This window comes from Anomaloglossus baeobatrachus, chromosome 6, assembly GCF_048569485.1.
Source record: "Anomaloglossus baeobatrachus isolate aAnoBae1 chromosome 6, aAnoBae1.hap1, whole genome shotgun sequence".
Taxonomy (NCBI): domain Eukaryota; kingdom Metazoa; phylum Chordata; class Amphibia; order Anura; family Aromobatidae; genus Anomaloglossus; species Anomaloglossus baeobatrachus.
Window position 1 is genome coordinate 573,732,642 of NC_134358.1, and position 24,220 is coordinate 573,756,861.

General features: G+C 54.9%; 1 protein-coding gene across 1 annotated transcript; it reads left to right on the top strand.

Moving 5' to 3' along the window:
- Positions 1–481: 481 nt before the first annotated feature.
- On the top strand, positions 482–24,003 carry C6H1orf35 (chromosome 6 C1orf35 homolog). Its single transcript, XM_075315883.1, has 9 exons — positions 482–560; positions 19,764–19,871; positions 19,966–20,116; positions 20,447–20,492; positions 20,857–20,939; positions 21,037–21,109; positions 21,892–21,971; positions 22,083–22,202; positions 23,572–24,003. The coding sequence occupies exons 2-9, from the start codon at positions 19,778–19,780 to the stop codon at positions 23,810–23,812; spliced, it is 888 nt and encodes a 295-aa protein (XP_075171998.1). The 5' UTR covers positions 482–560; positions 19,764–19,777; the 3' UTR covers positions 23,813–24,003.
- Positions 24,004–24,220: the final 217 nt, after the last annotated feature.

Below are 24,220 nucleotides of genomic sequence, written 5' to 3' on the forward strand. Positions count from 1 at the left end.
AGATAGTTCTGTTTCATATAACTTGTTCTTTTTTTTTTTTTTTTTTTTTTTTTTACTGCACTATTCTAAGTCCTGTTGTGTATAAATATGTGACTCTTCAGATTTTGTGTTATACCATGCCTGATGAAGAGACCTGAGTAGTCTCGAAAGCTTGCAATTATTACCATCTTTTCAGTTAGCCATTAAAAGGTATCAACCACTGAGGACTCTCTGTTCTTTTAAACAAAATTTTTTTTATCTCTACTGGCTAACACGGTACAAAGATATATTTTACTTGTATGATGAAAATAATGATTATTTCCTCAGGAAAACATTGGGCTGCATTTTGTACACGCCCCCATCACGTGACACCAGCCTCTACCCGGGCATGACGTCACCAGAGGTCGTTTCCCGGCGCCCACTGGGATTTAGTCACTACTTACATCAGTCATAGAACGTTTGCCCACAATAAACATGGCGCCGCGCAGTTCCGGAAATGTGACCTCATAGTCCCTCCTCTTCCACGGCGCCGCTGCCGGAAGTGAGTGTGCGCGGTTGTGTGTGGTCCGGACCCGGGAAATGTGAGTGTGTAGCTCTCTAGCAGTGACTGTGGGAGGTCGGGGCTGCGCAGCTCCGGGGTCTGTCATTATCTGGTCACAGTCACCTCCTGTAGAAAAAGCGCAAGAGCCGTTACCTATGGCAACCAATCAGATCGCCTCTTCTATTTCCTGCTCTGCCTGGCACACATGAGCTGGATTCTTATTGGCTGTTGTAGCTATCCGTGTGACAGGCTCCTCCCTCTGCCGGGCGCCAATCATTGGTGACATCACAGCGCAGAGGCACAATCTCCCAGACTGAGCGTGACTCCGCCCATCAGCCCGCCTCACCATGCTTTACACTGCAGCCCGCCTCACCATGCTTTACACTGCAGCCCGCCTCACCATGCTTTACACTGCAGCCCGCCTCACCATGCTTTACACTGCAGCCCTCCTCACCATGCTTTACACTGCAGCCCGCCTCCCCATGCTTTACACTGCAGCCCGCCTCCCCATGCTTTACACTGCAGCCCGCCTCCCCATGCTTTACACTGCAGCCCGCCTCCCCATGCTTTACACTGCAGCCCTCCTCACCATGCTTTACACTGCAGCCCGCCTCCCCGTGCTTTACACTGCAGCCCGCCTCACCATGCTTTACACTGCAGCCCGCCTCCCCGTGCTTTACACTGCAGCCCTCCTCACCATGCTTTACATTACAGCCCTCCTCACCATGCTTTACACTGCAGCCCGCCTCCCCGTGCTTTACACTGCAGCCCGCCTCCCCATGCTTTACACTACAGCCCTCCTCCCCGTACTTTACACTGCAGCCCTCCTCCCCGTGCTTTACACTGCAGCCCGCCTCCCCGTGCTTTACACTGCAGCCCTCCTCACCATGCTCTACACTGCAGCCTTCCTCACCATGCTTTACACTGCAGCCCTCCTCACCATGCTTTACACTGCAGCCTTCCTCACCATGCTTTACACTACAGCCCTCCTCACCATGCTTTACACTGCAGCTCTCCTCACCATGCTTTACACTGCAGCCCGCCTCCCCATACTATACACTACAGCTCTCCTCCCCGTGCTTTACACTGCAGCCCTCCTCACCGTGCTTTACACTGCAGCTCACCTCACCATGCTTTACACTGCAGCCCGCCTCCCCATGCTTTACACTGCAGCCCGCCTCCCCATGCTTTACACTGCAGCCCTCCTCACCATGCTTTACACTACAGCCCGCCTCCCCGTGCTTTACACTGCAGCCCGCCTCCCCGTGCTTTACACTGCAGCCCGCCTCCCCATGCTTTACACTGCAGCCCGCCTCCCCATGCTTTACACTGCAGCCCGCCTCCCCATGCTTTACACTGCAGCCCTCCTCACCATGCTTTACACTGCAGCTCGCCTCACCATGCTTTACACTGCAGCCCGCCTCACCATGCTTTACACTGCAGCCCGCCTCCCCGTGCTTTACACTGCAGCCCGCCTTACTGTGCTTTACACTGCAGCCCGCCTCACTGTGCTTTACACTGCAGCCCTCCTCACCATGCTTTACACTGCAGCCCACCTCCCCATGCTTTACACTGCAGCCCGCCTCACCATGCTTTACACTGCAGCCCGCCTCACCATGCTTTACACTGCAGCCCGCCTCACCATGCTTTACACTGCAGCCCGCCTTACTGTGCTTTACACTGCAGCCCGCCTCACTGTGCTTTACACTGCAGCCCTCCTCACCATGCTTTACACTGCAGCCCGCCTCCCCATGCTTTACACTGCAGCCCGCCTCACCATGCTTTACACTACAGCCCACCTCACCATGCTTTACACTGCAGCCCACCTCACCATGCTTTACACTGCAGCCCGCCTCACTGTGCTTTACACTGCAGCCCTCCTCACCATGCTTTACACTACAGCCCGCCTCACCATGCTTTACACTGCAGCCCGCCTCACCATGCTTTACACTGCAGCCCGCCTCCCCGTGCTTTACACTGCAGCCCGCCTCACCATGCTTTACACTGCAGCCCGCCTCACCATGCTTTACACTGCAGCCCGCCTCCCCATGCTTTACACTGCAGCCCGCCTCACTGTGCTTTACACTGCAGCCCTCCTCACCATGCTTTACACTACAGCCCGCCTCCCCGTGCTTTACACTGCAGCCCGCCTCACCATGCTTTACACTGCAGCCCGCCTCCCCGTGCTTTACACTGCAGCCCGCCTCACCATGCTTTACACTGCAGCCCGCCTCACCATGCTTTACACTGCAGCCCTCCTCACCATGCTTTACACTGCAGCCCTCCTCACCATGCTTTACACTGCAGCCCGCCTCACCATGCTTTACACTGCAGCCCTCCTCACCATGCTTTACACTGCAGCCCTCCTCACCATGCTTTACACTGCAGCCTGCCTCCCCATGCTTTACACTGCAGCCCTCCTCACCATGCTTTACACTGCAGCCCTCCTCACCATGCTTTACACTGCAGCCCTCCTCACCATGCTTTACACTGCAGCCCTCCTCACCATGCTTTACACTGCAGCCCTCCTCACCATGCTTTACACTGCAGCCTGCCTCACCATGCTTTACACTGCAGCCCTCCTCACCATGCTTTACACTGCAGCCCTCCTCACCATGCTTTACACTGCAGCCTGCCTCCCCGTGCTTTACACTGCAGCCCGCCTCACCATGCTTTACACTACAGCCCGCCTCCCCATGCTTTACACTACAGCCCTCCTCACCATGCTTTACACTGCAGCTCGCCTCACCATGCTTTACACTGCAGCCCGCCTCCCCATGCTTTACACTGCAGCCCTCCTCACCATGCTTTACACTGCAGCTCGCCTCACCATGCTTTACACTGCAGCCCGCCTCACCATGCTTTACACTGCAGCCCGCCTCCCCATGCTTTACACTGCAGCCCTCCTCACCATGCTTTACACTGCAGCTCGCCTCACCATGCTTTACACTGCAGCCCGCCTCACCATGCTTTACACTGCAGCTCGCCTCACCATGCTTTACACTGCAGCCCGCCTCCCCGTGCTTTACACTGCAGCCCTCCTCACCATGCTTTACACTGCAGCCCGCCTCCCCGTGCTTTACACTGCAGCCCGCCTCCCCGTGCTTTACACTGCAGCCCGCCTCACCATGCTTTACACTGCAGCCCGCCTCACCGTGCTTTACACTGCAGCCCGCCTCACCGTGCTTTACACTGCAGCCCGCCTCACCGTGCTTTACACTGCAGCCCGCCTCCCCATGCTTTACACTGCAGCCCGCCTCCCCATGCTTTACACTGCAGCCCTCCTCACCATGCTTTACACTGCAGCTCGCCTCACCATGCTTTACACTGCAGCCCGCCTCCCCGTGCTTTACACTGCAGCCCGCCTCACCATGCTTTACACTACAGCCCTCCTCCCCGTGCTTTACACTGCAGCCCGCCTCACCATGCTTTACACTGCAGCCCGCCTCACCATGCTTTACACTGCAGCCCGCCTCACCATGCTTTACACTGCAGCCCTCCTCACCATGCTTTACACTGCAGCCCGCCTCCCCATGCTTTACACTGCAGCCCGCCTCCCCATGCTTTACACTGCAGCCCGCCTCCCCATGCTTTACACTGCAGCCCGCCTCCCCATGCTTTACACTGCAGCCCTCCTCACCATGCTTTACACTGCAGCCCGCCTCCCCGTGCTTTACACTGCAGCCCGCCTCACCATGCTTTACACTGCAGCCCGCCTCCCCGTGCTTTACACTGCAGCCCTCCTCACCATGCTTTACATTACAGCCCTCCTCACCATGCTTTACACTGCAGCCCGCCTCCCCGTGCTTTACACTGCAGCCCGCCTCCCCATGCTTTACACTACAGCCCTCCTCCCCGTACTTTACACTGCAGCCCTCCTCCCCGTGCTTTACACTGCAGCCCGCCTCCCCGTGCTTTACACTGCAGCCCTCCTCACCATGCTCTACACTGCAGCCTTCCTCACCATGCTTTACACTGCAGCCCTCCTCACCATGCTTTACACTGCAGCCTTCCTCACCATGCTTTACACTACAGCCCTCCTCACCATGCTTTACACTGCAGCTCTCCTCACCATGCTTTACACTGCAGCCCGCCTCCCCATACTATACACTACAGCTCTCCTCCCCGTGCTTTACACTGCAGCCCTCCTCACCGTGCTTTACACTGCAGCTCACCTCACCATGCTTTACACTGCAGCCCGCCTCCCCATGCTTTACACTGCAGCCCGCCTCCCCATGCTTTACACTGCAGCCCTCCTCACCATGCTTTACACTACAGCCCGCCTCCCCGTGCTTTACACTGCAGCCCGCCTCCCCGTGCTTTACACTGCAGCCCGCCTCCCCATGCTTTACACTGCAGCCCGCCTCCCCATGCTTTACACTGCAGCCCGCCTCCCCATGCTTTACACTGCAGCCCTCCTCACCATGCTTTACACTGCAGCTCGCCTCACCATGCTTTACACTGCAGCCCGCCTCACCGTGCTTTACACTGCAGCCCTCCTCACCATGCTTTACACTGCAGCCTTCCTCACCATGCTTTACACTACAGCCCTCCTCACCATGCTTTACACTGCAGCTCTCCTCACCATGCTTTACACTGCAGCCCGCCTCCCCATACTATACACTACAGCTCTCCTCACCATGCTTTACACTACAGCTCTCCTCACCATGCTTTACACTGCAGCTCTCCTCACCGTGCTTTACACTACAGCCCGCCTCCCCGTGCTTTACACTGCAGCCCGCCTCCCCATGCTTTACACTGCAGCCCACCTCACCATGCTTTACACTGCAGCCCGCCTCCCCGTGCTTTACACTGCAGCCCGCCTCCCCGTGCTTTACACTGCAGCCCGCCTCCCCGTGCTTTACACTACAGCCCTCCTCACCGTGCTTTACACTACAGCCCGCCTCCCCATGCTTTACACTGCAGCCCTCCTCACCATGCTTTACACTACAGCCCTCCTCCCCATGCTTTACACTGCAGCCCACCTCACCATGCTTTACACTGCAGCCCGCCTCCCCGTGCTTTACACTGCAGCCCGCCTCCCCGTGCTTTACACTACAGCCCTCCTCACCGTGCTTTACACTGCAGCCCGCCTCACCATGCTTTACACTGCAGCCCGCCTCACCATGCTTTACACTGCAGCCCGCCTCACCATGCTTTACACTGCAGCCCGCCTCACCATGCTTTACACTGCAGCCCGCCTCCCCGTGCTTTACACTGCAGCCCTCCTCACCATGCTTTACACTACAGCCCTCCTCACCTTGCTTTACACTGCAGCCCGCCTCACCCTGCTTTACACTACAGCCCGCCTCACCATGCTTTACACTGCAGCCCGCCTCCCCGTGCTTTACACTACAGCCCGCCTCACCATGCTTTACACTGCAGCCCGCCTCCCCGTGCTTAAGGCTATGTGCGCACGTTGCGTACTTCACTGCAGAAATTTCTGCAGCGATCTGAAGAGCACATGTGCGCTTTAGATCGCTGCAGAAATGTCCGTAGTGAGCGCCGATTCCATGCGCTCTGCCTGCAGCTCCTGCCATAGACAGAGCAGGAGCTGCCGGCAAAGCGCAGGAAAGAAGTGACATGTCACTTCTTTTTGCGCAGCGCTTCGGCAGTAGCCGAAGCGCTGCGCTCTGAGACGCCACGTGCGCACGGCCCCTGCACAATCTCCATAGACTGTGCAGGGGACGCAGGACGCATGCAGTTACGCTGCGCTGCAAAGCGCAGCGTAACTGCATGAATTTACGCAACGTGCGCACATAGCCTTACACTGCAGCCCTCCTCACCATGCTCTACACTGCAGGCCTCCTCACCATGCTTTACACTGCAGCCCTCCTCACCATGCTTTACACTGCAGCCCTCCTCACCATGCTTTACACTGCAGCCCTCCTCACCATGCTTTACACTGCAGCCCGCCTCCCCGTGCTTTACACTGCAGCCCTCCTCACCATGCTTTACACTGCAGCCCTCCTCACCATGCTTTACACTGCAGCCCTCCTCACCATGCTTTACACTGCAGCCCGCCTCACCATGCTTTACACTACAGCCCGCCTCACCGTGCTTTACACTGCAGCCCTCCTCACCATGCTTTACACTGCAGCCCTCCTCACCATGCTTTACACTGCAGCCCTCCTCACCATGCTTTACACTGCAGCCCGCCTCACCATGCTTTACACTGCAGCCCGCCTCCCCGTGCTTTACACTGCAGCCCTCCTCACCATGCTCTACACTGCAGCCTTCCTCACCATGCTTTACACTGCAGCCCTCCTCACCATGCTTTACACTGCAGCCTTCCTCACCATGCTTTACACTGCAGCCTTCCTCACCATGCTTTACACTACAGCCCTCCTCACCATGCTTTACACTGCAGCTCTCCTCACCATGCTTTACACTGCAGCCCGCCTCCCCATACTATACACTACAGCTCTCCTCCCCGTGCTTTACACTGCAGCCCTCCTCACCGTGCTTTACACTGCAGCTCACCTCACCATGCTTTACACTGCAGCCCGCCTCCCCATGCTTTACACTGCAGCCCGCCTCACCGTGCTTTACACTGCAGCCCTCCTCCCCGTGCTTTACACTGCAGCCCGCCTCACCGTGCTTTACACTGCAGCCCTCCTCACCATGCTTTACACTGCAGCCCGCCTCACCATGCTTTACACTGCAGCCCGCCTCCCCGTGCTCTACACTGCAGGCCTCCTCACCATGCTTTACACTGCAGCCCTCCTCACCATGCTTTACACTGCAGCCCTCCTCACCATGCTTTACACTGCAGCCCTCCTCACCATGCTTTACACTGCAGCCCGCCTCCCCGTGCTTTACACTGCAGCCCTCCTCACCTTGCTTTACACTGCAGCCTGCCTCACCATGCTTTACACTGCAGCCCTCCTCACCATGCTTTACACTGCAGCCCTCCTCACCATGCTTTACACTGCAGCCCTCCTCACCATGCTTTACACTGCAGCCCGCCTCACCATGCTTTACACTACAGCCCTCCTCTCCATGCTTTACACTGCAGCCCTCCTCTCCATGCTTTACACTACAGCCCTCCTCACCATGCTTTACACTGCAGCCCGCCTCACCATGCTTTACACTGCAGCCCGCCTCCCCGTGCTTTACACTACAGCCCTCCTCACCGTGCTTTACACTACAGCCCGCCTCCCCATGCTTTACACTGCAGCCCTCCTCACCATGCTTTACACTACAGCCCTCCTCCCCATGCTTTACACTGCAGCCCACCTCACCATGCTTTACACTGCAGCCCGCCTCCCCGTGCTTTACACTGCAGCCCGCCTCCCCGTGCTTTACACTACAGCCCTCCTCACCGTGCTTTACACTGCAGCCCGCCTCACCATGCTTTACACTGCAGCCCGCCTCACCATGCTTTACACTGCAGCCCGCCTCACCATGCTTTACACTGCAGCCCGCCTCACCATGCTTTACACTGCAGCCCGCCTCCCCGTGCTTTACACTGCAGCCCTCCTCACCATGCTTTACACTACAGCCCTCCTCACCTTGCTTTACACTGCAGCCCGCCTCACCCTGCTTTACACTACAGCCCGCCTCACCATGCTTTACACTGCAGCCCGCCTCCCCGTGCTTTACACTACAGCCCGCCTCACCATGCTTTACACTGCAGCCCGCCTCCCCGTGCTTAAGGCTATGTGCGCACGTTGCGTACTTCACTGCAGAAATTTCTGCAGCGATCTGAAGAGCACATGTGCGCTTTAGATCGCTGCAGAAATGTCCGTAGTGAGCGCCGATTCCATGCGCTCTGCCTGCAGCTCCTGCCATAGACAGAGCAGGAGCTGCCGGCAAAGCGCAGGAAAGAAGTGACATGTCACTTCTTTTTGCGCAGCGCTTCGGCAGTAGCCGAAGCGCTGCGCTCTGAGACGCCACGTGCGCACGGCCCCTGCACAATCTCCATAGACTGTGCAGGGGACGCAGGACGCATGCAGTTACGCTGCGCTGCAAAGCGCAGCGTAACTGCATGAATTTACGCAACGTGCGCACATAGCCTTACACTGCAGCCCTCCTCACCATGCTCTACACTGCAGGCCTCCTCACCATGCTTTACACTGCAGCCCTCCTCACCATGCTTTACACTGCAGCCCTCCTCACCATGCTTTACACTGCAGCCCTCCTCACCATGCTTTACACTGCAGCCCGCCTCCCCGTGCTTTACACTGCAGCCCTCCTCACCATGCTTTACACTGCAGCCCTCCTCACCATGCTTTACACTGCAGCCCTCCTCACCATGCTTTACACTGCAGCCCGCCTCACCATGCTTTACACTACAGCCCGCCTCACCGTGCTTTACACTGCAGCCCTCCTCACCATGCTTTACACTGCAGCCCTCCTCACCATGCTTTACACTGCAGCCCTCCTCACCATGCTTTACACTGCAGCCCGCCTCACCATGCTTTACACTGCAGCCCGCCTCCCCGTGCTTTACACTGCAGCCCTCCTCACCATGCTCTACACTGCAGCCTTCCTCACCATGCTTTACACTGCAGCCCTCCTCACCATGCTTTACACTGCAGCCTTCCTCACCATGCTTTACACTGCAGCCTTCCTCACCATGCTTTACACTACAGCCCTCCTCACCATGCTTTACACTGCAGCTCTCCTCACCATGCTTTACACTGCAGCCCGCCTCCCCATACTATACACTACAGCTCTCCTCCCCGTGCTTTACACTGCAGCCCTCCTCACCGTGCTTTACACTGCAGCTCACCTCACCATGCTTTACACTGCAGCCCGCCTCCCCATGCTTTACACTGCAGCCCGCCTCACCGTGCTTTACACTGCAGCCCTCCTCCCCGTGCTTTACACTGCAGCCCGCCTCACCGTGCTTTACACTGCAGCCCTCCTCACCATGCTTTACACTGCAGCCCGCCTCACCATGCTTTACACTGCAGCCCGCCTCCCCGTGCTCTACACTGCAGGCCTCCTCACCATGCTTTACACTGCAGCCCTCCTCACCATGCTTTACACTGCAGCCCTCCTCACCATGCTTTACACTGCAGCCCTCCTCACCATGCTTTACACTGCAGCCCGCCTCCCCGTGCTTTACACTGCAGCCCTCCTCACCTTGCTTTACACTGCAGCCTGCCTCACCATGCTTTACACTGCAGCCCTCCTCACCATGCTTTACACTGCAGCCCTCCTCACCATGCTTTACACTGCAGCCCTCCTCACCATGCTTTACACTGCAGCCCGCCTCACCATGCTTTACACTACAGCCCTCCTCTCCATGCTTTACACTGCAGCCCTCCTCTCCATGCTTTACACTACAGCCCTCCTCACCATGCTTTACACTGCAGCCCGCCTCACCATGCTTTACACTGCAGCCCGCCTCCCCATGCTTTACACTGCAGCCCTCCTCACCATGCTTTACACTGCAGCCCGCCTCCCCGTGCTTTACACTACAGCCCTCCTCACCATGCTTTACACTGCAGCCCTCCTCACCATGCTTTACACTGCAGCTCGCCTCCCCGTGCTTTACACTACAGCCCGCCTCCCCATGCTTTACAGTGCAGCCCGCCTCCCCATGCTTTACACTGCAGCCCGCCTCCCCATGCTTTACACTACAGCCCTCCTCACCATGCTTTACACTGCAGCCCGCCTCACCATGCTTTACACTACAGCCCTCCTCACCATGCTTTACACTGCAGCCCGCCTCACCATGCTTTACACTGCAGCCCGCCTCACCATGCTTTACACTGCAGCCCGCCTCCCCATGCTTTACACTGCAGCCCTCCTCACCATGCTTTACACTGCAGCCCGCCTCCCCGTGCTTTACACTACAGCCCTCCTCACCATGCTTTACACTGCAGCCCTCCTCACCGTGCTTTACACTGCAGCCCTCCTCACCATGCTTTACACTACAGCCCTCCTCACCGTGCTTTACACTACAGCCCTCCTCACCATACTATACACTACAGCCCTCCTCACCGTGCTTTACACTGCAGCCCGCCTCCCCGTGCTTTACACTACAGCCCTCCTCAGCGTGCTTTACACTACAGCCCTCCTCACCATACTATACACTACAGCCCTCCTCACCATGCTTTACACTGCAGCTCTCCTCACCGTGCTTTACACTACAGCCCGCCTCCCCGTGCTTTACACTACAGCCCGCCTCCCCGTGCTTTACACTACAGCCCGCCTCCCCGTGCTTTACACTACAGCCCTCCTCACCATGCTTTACACTGCAGCTCTCCTCACCATGCTTTACACTACAGCCCGCCTCCCCGTGCTTTACACTACAGCCCTCCTCACCATGCTTTACACTGCAGCCCTCCTCACCATGCTTTACACTGCAGCCCTCCTCACCATGCTTTACACTGCAGCCCTCCTCACCATGCTTTACACTGCAGCCCTCCTCACCGTGCTTTACACTACAGCCCTCCTCACCGTGCTTTACACTACAGCCCTCCTCACCATGCTTTACACTGCAGCCCTCCTCACCATGCTTTACACTGCAGCCCTCCTCACCATGCTTTACACTGCAGCCCTCCTCACCGTGCTTTACACTACAGCCCTCCTCACCGTGCTTTACACTACAGCCCTCCTCACCGTGCTTTACACTACAGCCCTCCTCACCGTGCTTTACACTACAGCCCTCCTCACCGTGCTTTACACTACAGCCCGCCTCCCCGTGCTTTACACTGCAGCTCTCCTCCTCCCCGTGCTTTACACTGCAGCCCACCTCCCCGTGCTTTACACTGCAGCCCGCCTCCCCATGCTTTACACTGCAGCTCTCCTCACCATGCTTTACAGTGCAGCCCTCCTCACCATGCTTTACACTACAGCCCTCCTCACCATGCTTTACAGTGCAGCCCACCTCCCCGTGCTTTACACTGCAGCTCTCCTCCTCCCCGTGCTTTACACTGCAGCCCTCCTCACCATGCTTTACACTGCAGCTCTCCTCACCATGCTTTACACTGCAGCTCTCCTCACCATGCTTTACACTGCAGCTCTCCTCACCATGCTTTACACTGCAGCCCTCCTCACCATGCTTTACACTGCAGCCCTCCTCACCATGCTTTACACTGCAGCCCTCCTCACCATGCTTTACACTGCAGCCCTCCTCACCATGCTTTACACTGCAGCCCTCCTCACCATGCTTTACACTGCAGCCCTCCTCACCATGCTTTACACTGCAGCTCTCCTCACCATGCTTTACACTGCAGCCCGCCTCCCCGTGCTTTACAGTGCAGCCCTCCTCCCCGTGCTTTACACTGCAGCCCTCCTCACTATGTTTTACACTACAGCCCTCCTCACCATGCTTTACAGTGCAGCCCTCCTCACCATGCTTTACACTACAGCCCTCTTCACCATGCTTTACACTGCAGCTCTCCTCCTCCCCGTGCTTTACACTGCAGCTCCCCTCCTCACCGTGCTTTACACTGCAGCGCTCCTCCTCCTCGTGCTTTACACTGCAGCGCTCCTTGAAACGGGTGGACTCGCAGGTAACCGGGATCGGCAGGTCACTTTTTTTTCTGGTCCTGAATCCGGCCCCATATACGTCTATGGGGATCAGAATCCGGAGAGTAAAGATGGTGGTAGAAGGGACAGAGGGATGGGAGCGCGCTGTGGAGTTACCGCGGCTCCCAGGCCTCGCTGTCACCGCCTGGGCCGCTGATTACTGCTCATGCATATGCACAGTTTTCCCCGCCCACTGACGCCCAGGATAGGTTGCAGTCAGACACACCCTCACCCTGAGTGGCAGCTGAGTGCATCCAATCACAAGCGCCAGGACGGCCAAGGGGCGGGGAAAGCAGTGTAAGGGAGCCCATACACTCTAGCATCTACCGTGAGCCTACAATGTATGGGCTCCTCCCAGGTTAGCGGGTGTGGTGATTTATCCTTGTGTCCACCATAATCCTGCTTTGCACCCACCTATTTGGGGATCTCACCCCCCAACCCCCGCTTCTATGATAAACAGCTCCATGCCCGCGTGGAGTTACAAAAGGAGTGCTTATTCTGGCTGGAAGCGTCGGGCGACATTGGGAACATGGCTGTGCTGAAAAGACGTCCGACCTGGAAGGAGCCCGTACATTCTAGCATCTGCCGTCAGTATCGTGGTGGAAAATAAATGAAACAATTGGCGCCGGGGAGACCCAGCCAAAAAATGTCAGCCTCCAGCCGCCTGGCATTGCCGCACCATTAGATGTGTCCATCCCGCTGCTTCACCGGCTCTTCCCGTTGCCCTTATGCGGTGCCAAAACAGGGAAACAAACACCGAAAAAATCCTTTATTTGGAATAAAATGCAAAAAACACCCAGGTCCGAAGTAATCCACACGAGGTCTCACGGCGATTCAGCCATAGAGCATGACCGCCCGCTGTGAGCTCCAGAGAATGAATGGACTGCGCAGTGAGCAATGACATCACTCGGGTCATTTGCGGTCACAGCTGATGTTCCCACGGTCCTTCATCTGTGATCACAGGTAACCGGACCTCAGGTGAGAACCTGCCTCTCCTGGAAGAAAACCATGTTTTTGCCAAGACATGCAGATTTGGTGATGAAATTTTACACCCTATTCCTGCATCCAATCTACACCTCCTGGAAAAAAAAATGCAAAAAAATTCCTTTATTTGGAATAAAATACAAAAAATTACGCTCTTTCACCACTTTATTAACCCCTGCAGTTCAGATGTAATCCACACGAGGTCCAACGATGGTCACAGAGTGCAATCAGGGAACATGTCTGCACACTGTAACTACAGGCAGAGTATGAGCCGTGATTAGCCACGTAAATTGCGGTCACAGCAGAAAGGTTCCCGTGGTCCTCCTTCCCTGAGTGACGGGAACCCGGGTATGACCTCCGGCGACCTGAGTGACGTCCTCACAGCCGGGTCCTTCTTGTCAATGTTCCCCGGAGCCTGGAGAGATCAGACATGTTTTCGGTCTCTCTAGGCTCGGATGTAGCAGAGCCAGGACTGTCGTGGGACCTCGGGTGGATTACGCCGGACGTGCAGGGGTGTGTTGGGGTTAATAAAGTGGTGACAGAGGGGACTTTTTTGTGCTTATTTACTTTCACTTACAGATTAGTGATGGGGGGCTGTCATAGACTCTGCCATCACTAATCTAGGACTTAGTAGCAGCTGTAGGCTGTTATTAACCCCTTATTACCTGATTGCCACCGCACCAGAGCAATCGGGAAGAGCCATGTAAAGCGTCAAGCTTGTCACATCTAATAGATGCAGCAATCCTGGGCAGCTGCAGACTATTTTTTGGTTGGGGGGGGCCTAATAGGCATAGTTTGTGAATATTAGATCCAGCCGTCGGGCTTTATCATGGCTGGGTATCAAAACTGAGGGGGACCGCGTCAGTTTTTTTTTTTTAAATTTATTTAAATAGTTAAAAAGAAAAAAAATCCTCTTATTTTGATACACAGCCAAGATAAGCGCAGGGCTGGGGGCTGCAGCCTGTAGCCGTGGGCTTTATCTGTGCTGGTATCATAACAACGGGGGGCTCTAGGCCAATTGTTTATTTTTATACCACAATACAGACCCGCAGACAGCTGCACTGCTTTCCCCGCCCACCGGCCGTCCTGGCACCTGTGATTGGTTACAGGCAGACGCTGTCACACAGGCTGGGGGCGTGTCTGACTGCAACCAATCACAGGCGCCAGGCTGGCCGGTGGGCGGGGAAAGCAGTGCATATGTATGAGCAGTGATGAGCGGCCCAGGAGCAGGTACAGCTGTGACGGAGCCTCGCTGATCTTATTTTCTTTATTTTTCCTTTTATTTTTTTAATTTCTTGAGTGCCGTATCCGAATCAAACACCCAGAATCCCCGGCAACTTTGAAACCGCGCGGATCCGGACTTTTACAGTCTGCGTCCTCCCAGCCCTGATCACTTCCTCTTCATTGGGCAGAGGCGATCGCCAGCTCCTATGGGCTGCTCTCAGTCACATGACCTCACAGCATTCTGCAGATATCTGTCCTTCCGTCTCATGTGTTCCCCAGTTGCTGTGATCGGCCGCCATCTTCTCCTCCATCTTGTTATTCTCCAGTTGCTGTGATCGGCCGCCATCTTCTCCTCCATCTTGTTATTCTCCAGTTGCTGTGATTGGCCGCCATCTTCTCCTCCATCTTGTTATTCTCCAGTTGCTGTGATCGGCCGCCATCTTCTCCTCCATCTTGTTATTCTCCAGTTGCTGTGATCGGCCGCCATCTTCTCCTCCATCTTGTTATTCTCCAGTTGCTGTGATCGGCCGCCATCTTCTCCTCCATCTTGTTGTTCCTGTTGCTGTGATTGGCCGCCATCTTCTCCACCATCTTGTTGTTCCCCTGTTGCTGTGACCGGCCGTCATGTTCTCCTCCATCTTGTTGTTCCTGTTGCTGTGACCGGCCGCCATGTTCTCCTCCATCTTGTTGTTCCCCTGTTGCTGTGACCGGCCGTCATGTTCTCCGCCATCTTGTTGTTCCTGTTGCTGTGATTGGCCGCCATCTTCTCCACCATCTTGTTGTTCCCCTGTCGCTGTGACTGGCCGTCATGTTCTCCTCCATCTTGTTGTTCCCCTGTCGCTGTGACCGGCCGTCATGTTCTCCTCCATCTTGTTGTTCCTCTGTCGCTGTGATCGGCCGCCATGTTCTCCGCCATCTTGTTGTTCCCCTGTTGCTGTGACCGGCCGTCATGTTCTCCTCCATCTTGTTGTTCCTGTTGCTGTGATTGGCCGCCATCTTCTCCTCCATCTTGTTGTTCCCCTGTTGCTGTGACCGGCCGTCATGTTCTCCGCCATCTTGTTGTTCCTGTTGCTGTGACCAGCCGTCATGTTCTCCTCCATCTTGTTGTTCCCCTGTCGCTGTGACCGGCCGTCATGTTCTCCATCTTGTTGTTCCTCTGTCGCTGTGATCGGCCGCCATGTTCTCCGCCATCTTGTTGTTCCCCTGTTGCTGTGACCGGCCGTCATGTTCTCCTCCATCTTGTTGTTCCTGTTGCTGTGATTGGCCGCCATCTTCTCCTCCATCTTGTTGTTCCCCTGTTGCTGTGACCGGCCGTCATGTTCTCCGCCATCTTGTTGTTCCTGTTGCTGTGACCAGCCGTCATGTTCTCCTCCATCTTGTTGTTCCCCTGTCGCTGTGACCGGCCGTCATGTTCTCCATCTTGTTGTTCCTCTGTCGCTGTGATCGGCCGCCATGTTCTCCGCCATCTTGTTGTTCATGTTGCTGTGACCGGCCGTCATGTTCTCCTCCATCTTGTTGTTCCTGTCGCTGTGACCGGCCGTCATGTTCTCCTCCATCTTGTTGTTCTCCTGTCGCTGTGATCGGCCGCCATGTTCTCCGCCATCTTGTTGTTCCTGTTGCTGTGATTGGCCGCCATCTTCTCCTCCATCTTGTTGTTCCCCTGTTGCTGTGACCGGCCGTCATGTTCTCCTCCATCTTGTTGTTCCCCTGTCGCTGTGACCGGCCGTCATGTTCTCCTCCATCTTGTTGTTCCTCTGTCGCTGTGATCGGCCGCCATGTTCTCCGCCATCTTGTTGTTCCCCTGTTGCTGTGACCGGCCGTCATGTTCTCCTCCATCTTGTTGTTCCTGTTGCTGTGATTGGCCGCCATCTTCTCCTCCATCTTGTTGTTCCCCTGTTGCTGTGACCGGCCGTCATGTTCTCCGCCATCTTGTTGTTCCTGTTGCTGTGACCAGCCGTCATGTTCTCCTCCATCTTGTTGTTCCCCTGTCGCTGTGACCGGCCGTCATGTTCTCCATCTTGTTGTTCCTCTGTCGCTGTGATCGGCCGTCATGTTCTCCTCCATCTTGTTGTTCCTGTTGCTGTGACCAGCCGTCATGTTCTCCTCCATCTTGTTGTTCCTCTGTCGCTGTGATCGGCCGCCATGTTCTCCGCCATCTTGTTGTTCATGTTGCTGTGACCGGCCGCCATGTTCTCCTCCATCTTGTTGTTCTCCTGTCGCTGTGATCGGCCGCCATGTTCTCCGCCATCTTGTTGTTCCTCTGTCGCTGTGACCGGCCGTCATGTTCTCCTCCATCTTGTTGTTCCTGTCGCTGTGACCGGCCGTCATGTTCTCCTCCATCTTGTTGTTCTCCTGTCGCTGTGATCGGCCGCCATCTTCTCCTCCATCTTGTTGTTCCCCTGTTGCTGTGACCGGCCGTCATGTTCTCCTCCATCTTGTTGTTCCTCTGTCGCTGTGACCGGCCGCCATGTTCTCCTCCATCTTGTTGTTCCTCTGTCGCTGTGACCGGCCGTCATGTTCTCCTCCATCTTGTTGTTCCTCTGTCGCTGTGACCGGCCGCCATGTTCTCCTCCATCTTGTTGTTCCTCTGTCGCTGTGACCGGCCGCCATGTTCTCCTCCATCTTGTTGTTCCTCTGTCGCTGTGACCGGCTGTCATGTTCTCCTCCATCTTGTTGTTCCTCTGTCGCTGTGATCGGCCGCCATGTTCTCCGCCATCTTGTTGTTCCTGTTGCTGTGACCGGCCGTCATGTTCTCCTCCATCTTGTTGTTCCTGTTGCTGTGACCGGCCGTCATGTTCTCCTCCATCTTGTTGTTCCTGTCGCTGTGACCGGCCGTCATGTTCTCCTCCATCTTGTTGTTCTCCTGTCGCTGTGATCGGCCGCCATGTTCTCCGCCATCTTGTTGTTGCTGTGATTGGCCGCCATCTTCTCCTCCATCTTGTTGTTCCCCTGTCGCTGTGACCGGCCGTCATGTTCTCCTCCATCTTGTTGTTCCTCTGTCGCTGTGACCGGCCGTCATGTTCTCCTCCATCTTGTTGTTCCTCTGTCGCTGTGACCGGCCGCCATGTTCTCCTCCATCTTGTTGTTCCTCTGTCGCTGTGATCGGCCGTCATGTTCTCCTCCATCTTGTTGTTCCTCTGTCGCTGTGACCGGCTGTCATGTTCTTCAGCATCTTGTTGTTCCTCTGTCAGTGTGACCGGCTGCCATGTTCTCCTCCATCTTGTTCCTCTGTTGCTGTAATTGGCCGCCATGTTCTCCTCCATCTTGTTGTTCCTGTTGCTGTGATTGGCCGCCATCTTCTCCTCCATCTTGTTGTTCCCCTGTTGCTGTGACCGGCCGTCATGTTCTCCTCCATCTTGTTGTTCCCCTGTCGCTGTGACCGGCCGTCATGTTCTCCATCTTGTTGTTCCTCTGTCGCTGTGACCGGCCGCCATGTTCTCCTCCATCTTGTTGTTCCTCTGTCGCTGTGACCGGCCGCCATGTTCTCCTCCATCTTGTTGTTCCTCTGTCGCTGTGACCGGCTGTCATGTTCTCCTCCATCTTGTTGTTCCTCTGTCGCTGTGATCGGCCGCCATGTTCTCCTCCATCTTGTTGTTCCTCTGTCGCTGTGACCGGCTGTCATGTTCTTCAGCATCTTGTTGTTCCTCTGTCAGTGTGACCGGCTGCCATGTTCTCCTCCATCTTGTTGTTCCTCTGTCGCTGTGACCGGCTGTCATGTTCTCCTCAAAGAGGACCTCAAATCTAACCTCATTATTTTAGAGAACAACCACTCTACAGTAACTTGGGTAGGTGGTGAAGCAGTGACCACACAGGTGACATCTCTAACAATTGCGGGGTATAAAGGAATCTCCTCATGCAGTTTTGATGAACTGTTGAACTCTTCTACTTTGAGAGCAAGTGAATAATTTTACTTAAATCTGGTCAATCTGTTTGCTATGGGAGTAGAATATTTTTCCTTGCGGCAACGCTCTGCTGCTCCATGTCATCTAAATAGTCTTCAAAATTAAACTCCTCATCTAACGAGGCAGAAGATACAGCAGCAGTAGCACTGGATGACACAACTCCCCATCCGATGAGGCTGAAGATAGGGCAGCAGTAGCACTGGATGACACAACTCCTCATCTGATGAGGATGAAGATATGGCAGCAATAGCACTGGCAGGATCCAAGTCCTCTTGTTCTTGGCCGTCCTGTAGATGCTCATCCTAACTGCTACTTCTGTTAGAGCTTCTTTTACTTTAGTAAGCTGTTGATCATGCAGCAATATATGATGACGTGTCTCCACATAAACGGCTGCAAGAAAAATTGTATTTTCGAATGACAGTGTGTCTCTCTCTGTTTCATTGAAGCAGTAATGTCCTCTTTGGGACAGGCAAAACAGCAAGTTTTTGCATTCCTTTATGAAAATGCCAGGAGTTAAATCCTCAGCTTGTAATTTTTTAGTCACTGTAAATGGGTGATAAAGCAATTCCTTAAATTCAGCCACCTGTGTCCATTGACCTTTATTTAGTGTTACCTGAGGGTCGGCCATGTTTACAGGAAAGGATTGTAATTCAAGCAATCGCTCAATCATTAAATATGTGCTGCCCCACTGAGGGGCTTGATTGACAATTGCCCCTTTTCCAGGACGTTTCTTCAAGATGTAATCAATTTTAGGGGTTCTGGCGGCAATAACCAATTTCCTCACTTTTCCAATCAGATTTCCAGCATGTCCCTCTTGCAGACTATCTCTTATTGCCAGCTGCAGCGTGTGCACAACACAGCGCATGTGATGAATAGGAGAGAGATGTGAAGCAGCTTCAATAAGATCCTCTCATTATATAGAATTCTGCTGTTTATTAAGGGTTTAGACTTGCTGTAGGAAGTCCTTCCCTTACTCCTACCTTCCTGCTCACTCCAGAGTCTCCAGCAGATCTGAGATGATCGCAGGCTTCTTTGTGTCTTTCTTTTTACCCTCATCTGTAGAGGACGAGCGTCACCCCTTATATCCTGGAGATGAGGTGCAGGCTTCTATGTGTCTTTGCTTTTACCCTTATCTGTAGAGGACGAGCGTCACTCCTTATATCCTGGAGATGAGGTGCAGGCTTCTTTGTGTCTTTCTTTTTACCCTCATCTGTAGAGGACGAGCGTCACCCCTTATATCCTGGAGATGAGGTGCAGGCTTCTATGTGTCTTTGCTTTTACCCTTATCTGTAGAGGACGAGCGTCACTCCTTATATCCTGGAGATGAGGTGCAGGCTTTTTTGTGTCTTTGCTTTTACCCTCATCTGTAGAGGACGAGCGTCACTCCTTATATCCTGGAGATGAGGTGCAGCACAGATTCAGCTCAACTAAAAGCCGAGCTCCTCGGATCAGGAGCAGAATGGACATTTCTAGGACATTTCACAACTTCCCAAATTCTTATGAAAAAGTATTCTTCACATTCTGCACTGACCCGCGGGACCCAATGTATTATGTATTTTAGGAGTCGGTTCATTTGATACCATAGACTCCACAGCCCTGGGTGTGAGCAGCCGCCAGTTTCAACCCCATCTTGTCTTTTGCAGCCTTTCCTGCCGCCATGTTTGGCTCGTCCAGGGCAGGCGTCCGCGGGGGCCAGGACCAGTTCAACTGGGAAGATGTGAAGACGGACAAACAGCGGGAGAACTATCTGGGTAATGTGGGGTCACTGGGGGTGCAGAGGTCAGTTCATCCAGAGCCTCCTGCTGCAGTGTGGTGACATCATTATAATGGCTGCTGTCTCTGCAGGGAACTCGCTGATGGCGCCAGTCGGTCGCTGGCAGAAGGGTCGGGATTTGACGTGGTACGCCAAGGATAAGGGGTCCGGGAAGGCGCCGACCCGAGAGCAGGAGCTGGCGGCAGTGAGGGAGGCGGAGGAGGAAGCCATGCTGGCCGCACTGTGAGTCTCCTCAGGGGCGGAGCTCCGGTATTGCCCCCTTTCTTCTGATGGCTGGTGGTCCCGGCTGTGGCCCTCACATTACTCCACAGGTGTCCTGCACCTCCCGTATAGACTGTGTCTCCAGCCTCTGCTCACTTTATTATACACATCCAGAGATTGGAAACCGGCCCAGACCTAATGCATCTCACAGCTGAGGGTCTGTTACAGTGGTGTGCAGCGCGAACTGATACATTGTAACAAGCCCTCTGCAGTGCGACTGGACCAGGTTAGACCTATGTTCAGAGCTTTGTACAAGGGTCACTGACATCGCTCCTCTGTCTTCTCCTCCAGAGGTTACAAAACGGTGAAGCGTCAGCCCAAGGGGCTCAGCAAAGAGGTAAGACCCCGAAATACGGACCAACACATGGCAAAACTACTCCCATCGTCGCAGCACCCATCATTACGGCTCTTGCTGTCACGGCCTCCATCGCTGCCTCTCCTGCTATCACGACCCCCATCGCTGTGCGCTCCCGCCGTTGCAGCCCCCCCATCCCTGTGCGCTCCCGTTGTCGCAGCCCCCCCATCGCTGTGCGCTCCCGCCGTCGCAGCCCCCCCATCACTGTGCGCTCCTGCTGTCGCGGCACCCCCATCGCTGTGCATTCCCGCTGTCGCGGGCCCCCCATCGCTTTGCACTCCCTCTGTCGTGGCCTCCATTGCTGTGCGCTGTGTACCCGGCTGCTAACTTGTTACTCTGTAATTAGGAATTTGCGGAGGCTTGTAAGCGGGAAGGATCGGAGCGGGATGAGCGTGGCGTTGACAGGGTGATGGGCCTGGGAACCTCCAGGTAAGATGTCATGTAGGGGAGAGACCGCGATATCTGGGTGCGGGCATCATCCTGCACTCGCCCTCATGGTGCACTCTCATGTGATTGTCGCCCGCAGCGTCTCTGCCACCCGGATAACCCTTTCCAAAGAAGACAAGGAGGCTGCGCGGATGGGCTTCTCCATCTTCACTGTAAGTCAGATGTGAAGGATGGTGGCACAAGCGTGTTCATGTCTGGAGGGCTCAGGTGTGTGTGTGTCTGTGTGTCTCTGTGGCTGTGTGTCTCTGTGGCTGTGTGTCTCTGGGTGGGTGTGGCTGTGTGTGTGGCTGTGTGTGTGTCTCTGTGGCTGTGTGTGTGTGGCTGTCTGTTTCTCTGTGGCTGTGTGTGTGGCTGTGTGTGTGTGGCTGTGTGTGTGTCGCTGTGGCTGTGTGTGTGTCGCTGTGGCTGTGTGTGTGTGTCGCTGTGGCTGTGTGTGTGTGTCGCTGTGGCTGTGTGTGTGTGTCGCTGTGGCTGTGTGTGTGTGTCGCTGTGGCTGTGTGTGTGTGTCGCTGTGGCTGTGTGTGTGTGTCGCTGTGGCTGTGTGTGTGTGTCGCTGTGGCTGTGTGTGTGTGTCGCTGTGGCTGTGTGTGTGTGTCGCTGTGGCTGTGTGTGTGTGTCGCTGTGGCTGTGTGTGTGTGTCGCTGTGGCTGGGTGTGGCGGTGGGTGGGTGTGGCTGTGGTTGTGTGTGTGTGGCTGTGGTTGTGTGTGTGGCTGTGGCTGTGTGTGTGTGTGTCTCTGTGGTTGTGCGTGTGTGGGGGGGAAGGGCTTTACTTTCTGTCAGGCACGTGTGGACGACTCATGGTTGTAGCTGTGTCCTGTCCTGTTGGATGACTTTTTAGATTATCACTTATTGCACGATGTACGGTATTATACACAGTTCAGGATGGGTTAATCACCCCTCCTCCAGCGCTGACCTCTTCCTTTTATACTGCAGCACCAGAAAACTGGAGAGCAGGAGAATGTTCCGGACGAGAAACCAACGGTGGAGAAAAGCAAAGAGGAGCCTCTGGCGAGGTGATGACCCTGAGTAGCGGGGCTTCCACCATCACAGTGACTATTACCTGATGCGTGCGGACCCCGTGGATTGAGCGTCCGTTAAAGTGTCTGGGAATTTTTGTGTTTTAGGACCGAGCACAGGAAAAAAGTCAAAAAGGAGAAGAAGAAAAAAAGAAAGAAAGAAAAGAAATTAAAAAAGGAAAAGCGTCGTCAGGCAGACTCTTCATCAGATGATGGAAAGTATGAAAGGTGAGTGCGGACCCCCAATTTCAGATACAAATGAAGAGATACTAGTGCTTAATCCCAGTTTCCGATGAAGAGAAGAGGAGGCCAGTGCTGACCCCTGATATCAGATACAGAGGGGAAGAGATGCCAGTGCTGACCCCTGATATCAGATACAGAGAGGAAGAGATGCCAGTGCTCACCCCTGATATCAGATACAGAGAGGAAGAGATGCCAGTGCTCACCCCTGATATCAGATACAGAGAGGAAGAGATGCCAGTGCTGACCCCTGATATCAGATACAGAGAGGAAGAGATGCCAGTGCTGACCCCTGATATCAGATACAGAGACGTAGAGAGAGGCCAGCGCTGACCTCTGATATCAGAGAGAGGAAGAGATGCCAGTGCTGACCCCTGATATCCAGATTCAGAGAAGAAGAGGCCATTGCTGACCCATGATGTTCTATACAGAGACGTAGAGAGAGGCCAGCGCTGACCTCTGATATCGGATACAGAGAGGCTAGCGCTGATACCAAATAAAAGGAGGGCTATCACTACAGTGGTTCTCCCGTAGATGGGGCTCTCATTGCTGATATTGCTTTCTTTCTTCCGCACTGCCATGGCAGAATCGCTGATATTCAATTTGGGTTATGAGCACCCCTAAAAAAAAAAAAAATTATGGCTTGATGTTAAAAGAAAATTAAATATAAGTGTCTGTGGAAAGGATTTTAGTCTGACGTCCTTGTATGAGATTCATTGTACAGAAGTGCGGAGGTCTCCGGACGTTCCTGGCTCCAGCTGTGCTGCGCTGCCGCATCTCATATAGTGACGTAATATACAGAAATGCTGAGGAATGCATAGTGCAATCTTTATATAATATCAGGATGATATGAGGCCAGGTGGTGGTATACAGGGGCGGCTGGCGGGGCCACACTCACATCTTCACAGTCAGCTCCTATTAATTTAAGTTTCGCTGACAATTGCTGGATTGTAAAGTGGGGTTACCGGGGCCTCCTGCACCGCCTGTGCCGCCCGATGTACAATATGATGTGCTGTAATCTGACGTCATACTGTGCAGTACAGAATATACTATGGTGTATACATCTGACCCCGGCGCGTCGGTCGCTCGCTCTGACCCCGGCGCGTCGGTCGCTCGCTCTGACCCCGGCGCGTCGGCGGCTCGCTCGCTCTGACCCCGGCGCGTCGGCGGCTCGCTCGCTCTGACCCCGGCGCGTCGGCGGCTCGCTCGCTCTGACCCCGGCGCGTCGGCGGCTCGCTCGCTCTGACCCCGGCGCGTCGGCGGCTCGCTCGCTCTGACCCCGGCGCGTCGGCGGCTCGCTCTACGCTTTCTCCCTATTTTTGCTTGTTGTGTGATGTGACCTGTTCTTTTCTCTAAGGCGGAAGAGATCAGGCCCCTCCAAGCATCATCCGTTGTCGTCTCATCGCCCTGGAGCCGGCAGAGCTGACAGCCATTCATCAGAGCAGAGCCGCTCGCCTCGCCGCACACATCGCCACGACACCCATTGTTCCAGTGACAGCTCCCCTCACCGCCTAGAGCGGACCTCCACCAAGACAAGAGGGCGGCCACCGTCTCCACGTGGGGCCAAACGACGACATGACACCGATTCCGAGGACTGATGGAGGCTGGAGATCCACAGGGGCCTGCCATGTGCTGGGAGCGGTCAGGGGCGTTAGCGTCTCCCCCGCTGCGGCCGACGGGCGGCCCGGGAGCCAATCAGAATGTAGATAGCATTTTCTATATATTGCTTTATTTTTCCCAATTTCACTGTAAATATTGTTTTTATAGTAATAAATCTCATCTTCCCTAATTCCTCTCCCTGCAGTGTATGTATGATCCCAGCTATAGGTGTGTGCCCCTCCCCCGCAGTGTATGTATGATCCCAGCTATAGGTGTGTGCCCCTCCCCCGCAGTGTATGTATGATCCCAGCTATAGGTGTGTGATCCCCTCCCCCGCAGTGTATGTATGATCCCAGCTATAGGTGTGCGCCCCTCCCCCGCAGTGTATGTATGATCCCAGCTATAGG

Bases quoted from the DNA above. Each gene is read 5' to 3' on its own strand.
- C6H1orf35 (XM_075315883.1), top strand. From the start codon at position 19,778: ATGTTTGGCTCGTCCAGGGCAGGCGTCCGCGGGGGCCAGGACCAGTTC. The intron at 20,493-20,856 runs GTAAGACCCCGA...CTCTGTAATTAG, and splicing joins CCAAGGGGCTCAGCAAAGAG to GAATTTGCGGAGGCTTGTAA. The intron at 21,110-21,891 runs GTAAGTCAGATG...TTTATACTGCAG, and splicing joins TGGGCTTCTCCATCTTCACT to CACCAGAAAACTGGAGAGCA.